Source organism: Seriola lalandi, unplaced genomic scaffold (assembly GCF_002814215.2).
Source record: "Seriola lalandi dorsalis isolate HSWRI2012SDOR001 ecotype SW California unplaced genomic scaffold, Sedor1 jcf7180002054947, whole genome shotgun sequence".
NCBI lineage: Eukaryota > Metazoa > Chordata > Actinopteri > Carangiformes > Carangidae > Seriola > Seriola lalandi.
In genome coordinates this window covers 347,001-352,337 of record NW_019525498.1, presented here as the reverse complement: position 1 = coordinate 352,337, position 5,337 = coordinate 347,001, and the positions used below count along the sequence as shown (strand labels likewise).

At 39.9% G+C, this 5,337-nt stretch overlaps 1 protein-coding gene across 1 annotated transcript in view; it reads left to right on the top strand.

Moving 5' to 3' along the window:
* Positions 1–4,287, top strand: part of LOC111645215 (uncharacterized) — a 22,844-nt gene extending 18,557 nt beyond the window's left edge. The window contains exons 3-5 of the mRNA XM_087170418.1: positions 1,906–2,241; positions 3,479–3,670; positions 3,928–4,287. Coding sequence (XP_087026544.1) covers positions 1,906–2,241; positions 3,479–3,670; positions 3,928–4,188 — 789 coding nt within the window. The 3' untranslated portion in view covers positions 4,189–4,287. The remainder of the gene's footprint in view (positions 1–1,905; positions 2,242–3,478; positions 3,671–3,927) is intronic.
* Positions 4,288–5,337: the final 1,050 nt, after the last annotated feature.

Genomic DNA, 5,337 nt, shown 5'->3' with positions numbered 1-5,337 from the left:
TGGAGCTTTAAACACTTTATTGTCATTATCTTGTCGCTGTCCTCACACTCACTGAAACCAAGTGAGAAAATAAACAAACAGTATTTCCTGAGAGAACCCAGTACGAGGTGTTTCAACTAATTAGTTGGAATAAAATTTCAAATTTAATTCAAGGTTCAAAGTCAAACATTAATTTTGTTCATTCATAAAAATGTCTAAATTATAGCACTTAAATCTCTACATGTCATTCACTTTAACACTGAGCCCCAGAGGAGCATAATAATGTATGGATAAGTATGATACTGTGTGACTGTGTCAGTTAAAGGCCGTTGCTTCTGGACTCATTTTTCACACCACAGCACCACCTGGGGTTAAAGACAAAGAAGTTCTTCACTCAGAGAGAGAGAGAGAGAGAGAGAGAGAGAGAGAGTTCAGATCCTCAACAGAAGGTCACAAAGGTTCATGTTTCATTTGTAAATCTGTTTTTTTTTTCATGATTCTCTCAAGCTGTCTGATAATGTGTCGGAAAACAAACAAGTTTTATAAGTAAGAGGGATTTAACTTGTCGTGAGGAGGAGCTTGACCCTTAATGTCTCTGTCTATTTCCTATCAATGTGTCTATCAATGTGTCTATCTATGTGCAATAGTAAATAGTAAGTTGCAGGAATACCTTTTAAAAACATGAAAATAATTACTTAAGAAAGAACTGAAATGAGACATTTATCTTCCTGTCTCTCCTGCACAAGCTTCGCTTACTTTAAATTAATACACATCTGAGTATTTGTAAATAAAAGTCTTTGTATATAATGTGTACATATTATGTATCTCATAATAATTGTACTTGTTAGAAGAAGAGCAGAAAATTCTCAAATCCAGATGTGCAAAGGTTGTGACATCAAACCCAAGACCGGAGGCTGCAATCGCTGCCAAAGGTGTTTCAGGTCTGAATACTGACTGTTTGTCCATGTGACATTTCAGGTTTACATTTTAATGAATTTGTTAAAATAAATAAATAAATAAAAAAATCTGTTTTCAATTTGTCATTATGGGGTACGGAATGACGACTGATGAAGTAAACAAAGTATTTAAACAATTTTAGCATAAAACTTAATAATAAAATAACAAAATGTGAAAAAGTGAAGGGGTCTGAATACTTTCTGAATGCACTGTATATAAATTATTATTATTTATTATTTATTACTATTATTTAAATTATTATTATTTAGTTTCACTGCCATTATTGTGAAAGGTGCGTTGCATCCTCATCATCATGTTATTTGCTAGATTAAAATGTATATAAATGCATTTTTAAAGAGATTCTGACTCCAACTCTGAAAAAAGAGAAGAAGAAATCCTCCAGATTTTCACAAGCTGCTGTAATATATAAAATCTAAGGTGTAGTCATAATAAAACTTGGTAAATGTTTTTATTAATATTAATGGTACAGACACAGAACTTAGAACCCAAATGTACATCTGGTTGCAGGTCTCTAAACTCTCCACCAGGGGGCAGTAAAGGACCAGGAATAAAGAATCCTAAACCAGGAAGTCTTCAGTGTGAGCTCTACTGAGCATGCTCAGATCCACAGACTGATGATCCTGCGTGTGTGACTGTAAATGTTTAACTGGTGTGTTTGTGGTCAGAGTTTAATTCCTCAGGAGCCTCGTGCAGAATGGTGAGTTTACACTTTTTTATTTTCACACAGAGCTCTCTGCTGCAGTAAAGACATGAAGAAGAAGAAGAAGAAGAAGAAGAAGAAGAAGAGCGTGTTTATGACAAAAGCAAACAGAGGAGAGAATAGGAAACAATAAAGTCTTCACTGAAGCTTCTTTGCTGCTGAGTACGAGTCAAACAGACATGAATTAGACCTCGTTCAGCTTCAGTCTCTGCAGATCATTAATATAAACACAGTGTCACTGAGTTTAACTCTCTCAGCCCGAGCTGCAGAGCGAAGCTGCCGCGGCAGAGCGAAGCTGCGGCGGCAGAGCGAAGCTGCGGCGGCAGAGCGAAGCTGCGGCGGCAGAGCGAAGCTGCGGCAGAGCGAAGCTGCGGCAGAGCGAAGCTGCGGCAGAGCGAAGCTGCGGCCGCAGAGCGAAGCTGCGGCGGCAGAGCGAAGCTGCGGCAGAGCGAAGCTGCGGCAGAGCGAAGCTGCGGCAGAGCGAAGCTGCGGCCGCAGAGCGAAGCTGCGGCGGCAGAGCGAAGCTGCGGCAGAGCGAAGCTGCGGCGGCAGAGCGAAGCTGCTGCCTCTCGATCGTCCGAAAGGTTTTTGAGTTTCCCACCACGGTTAAACTTCTGTCACATCCATAACAATGGCGATTTCTCATTTTTAAACGGCAGTGAAATGTCACATTTATTCAAGTGCTGAACGGTTCTGACAGACTTTAAGTTTTTACACTTTTTACTACTTTTTCCATAAAATTTTAGAAGGAAATATTATATTTTTATTCCACTACTTTATATCATATAAGAACTTTCCATGTAAAACACATATGATCTTAAAAGTATAATAATAATACACAAATGTTTCTGTAAAGATATTCAAATAATGTACAGTAAATGTGATTAAATATAACACAGTGAATAGTGACATTTTTCATAACAAACTTTTTTAATACTTTTAAGTCCATTTTTTCGTGGTTTGTAGTTTCACTGTAGTTTCAGTTTAAATGTTTAATATTTAAAACTTTAATGTAATATATTTATATTCAGTTCAATTCAAGAAACTTTCTTTGTCAATTTAAAGGGACAGAGTCGACGTAAAAAAAAACACACACACACAAACAAAAACACACAACCAGAGCAAGACAAACTTTACACATTAATAAAAACAATGACAAGAAAGATCATCAGTGTAAAAAAGAAACAACTTGAAATATTACGAGAGAAAATAAATAACTGCATATAAATAACTGACTGTAGATGTATGAGAGATAATCTGAGTCCAGTAATAAACTATGTTACATATGTGCATTATAGGAATCATAATTTTACTCATTTTAATTTATTAAAACTTCTTTATAAATCTTCCACCTGTTTGTGATTGGCCGTCCGTCGCATCTGTCAGAGCACAAACTGAAAGTCTCTGTTTTTATAATGAATTCTTTTGGGAAATGTTCATAAAGATTTCAAACAACTTTCAACAAAGAAACTGGTTGAAAATCATAAAAACTGAATCAAATACGACGTTTAAATGACGAGACGCTGAGATTACGGAGAGTTCACGCGTCGGCTCATTAACGTTGAGTTAATACATGTAAAGTGATGTTTGCTCCTCCTCTCAGCTCTTTTTCAAACTGTGGATCAGTGTGAGCTTCATTAATGTTGGGTCACATGACACCCCCCCTCCCCCCCCTCCAGTAGGGTCAGAGGTCAGGCTTCTGTTTGGTTAAGCACAGTGATCCAGTTAAAGATCTGAATGGACCACACACACACACACACACACACACACACACACACTGGGACGGCACAAACTAACAAACTAAATCATATTTTTTCCCAGAGTTCAGCTGGAGGAGGATCGGCCCTGCAGGTCCACGCCGTGCGGTTCGGTCCGGGTCAGGAGCTGTTGGGATCTCTGCAGGTGTTCGTGGAGGAAAGGCGGCTGAGAGCGCCGTTCATCATCACCTGCGTGGGCAGCCTCACCAAGGCGACGCTCCGGCTCGCCAACGCCACAGCGACAAACACCAATGAGGTGCTGAGATGTTATGAAAGCGAGATGATTGTTCCTGGATCCGAGTTTAACAAAGTATAAATCTGCCAGAAACTCAAAATAATAGAAACATGCTTGAAATCTTTAAAATAATCCCTCAAAATTTTATTATAGAAGCCACTGAAAGTCACAGAAAATATGAATAATTCAAAGTTATTCTATAGACATTCATAAGTGAAACACCCTCATTGTATTATTATTACGTTAGCTCGTCATCATCAGCGTGATTGCCCCCTCAGGTGTTGCACCTCAGCGGGCGGTTTGAGATCGTCTCCCTGGTGGGCACGCTCAACCCGAACGCCCACCTCCACATCTCCCTGTCGGACGGCGAGGGCCGGACGGTCGGCGGTCACGCTCTGGGGGATCTGGAGGTGTTCACCACAGCCGAGGTGGTCGTCGGTGAGGCGGTCGACCTGCAGTTCACCAGAGAGATGGACGTGCACACGGGTTTCCCCGAGCTCGTGGTTCGACCACGGTCACAGACGGACCAATCAGCCTGAGTTCATTGACTGTAACAGAGTCTCAAGAAATAGTTACCATGAAGCTTAAATCAATATCGTCTGATTTATAATAAAAGAAGGTCAATTTTCTTTTTTAAATGACTGTATTATAGTAGTATATACAAACAAAAGAACAAACTGTCAAGGCAGCATCTGTAGCCTCACTCACATGTAGCAAGCTAACGTGTAGCGAGCTAACGTGTAGCGAGCTAACGATTTACTCCCCAAATATGAACTACAGGTTGCAATTTGTCAAAACCATATTTGACGACGTCACCAGCAGCATCAAACATGACGTCATGTATCAACACGTCGAACACAAACCGTAAAACTGTAGAAAATACAATCAAAATGCTGCGTTCACCTTGTGCCACAGTTTTGCCCAACAGCACTTTGAAGACATTAGATGCTAAATGTCACCAAATTAACAAATAGTCGAGTGTGAACCGCTGGAAGAGGACGGATCACCAACGTATTTTCAAAATGGCGGCTGATGAAGCTGCAGCTGTTGCAGTAGATCCAAAGGTGAACACTGCACCTTACAACTTTAAGTTTTACACGTCTACACAAGTGTTTATTTCACTAAGCACCGCTACAGTCTCATCAGCTGCCTACAGTATGTTGTATGTGGCTTTGGTACCATGCTAGCTAGCCAGCTAATAGTGTCACATTTTAATCAGGAAATGACACGTGCCGTGGCAAACGTTTGATATTTACCTGCGTCTTCACTGTAGAAGGTTTTAGCATTAGATGTCTGGTCAGAGGCTTGACGAGTAGCTAGCGTTAGCTGTAGCTAGTTTCAGTCATGATACTGCGACGCTGTGTCAGCAGTATGATTCAACAGTCGTGTGAAGTGAACTGAGGCAAGTTTACGAAGTATATTTAACTCACTATTGATGAAGCCACATGGACAACGTAACTTTTCAGACACACAAAACACACACTTTATTACAGAGCTGCAACGTCATGTAACGTTATTTTATGTCGGACAACACTAAGTAATAAGAGGATGAGTATAATCCAAGAGCTGTTTCACACCCCCACAAGTTCATCGCGACACATTAAAGTATCAGTGAACAACATCAATCAGGGTTCAGTGTTTACGTTGTTTAAGAAACAATATTGTTACTGGTCGATAAAGTTTGTTCA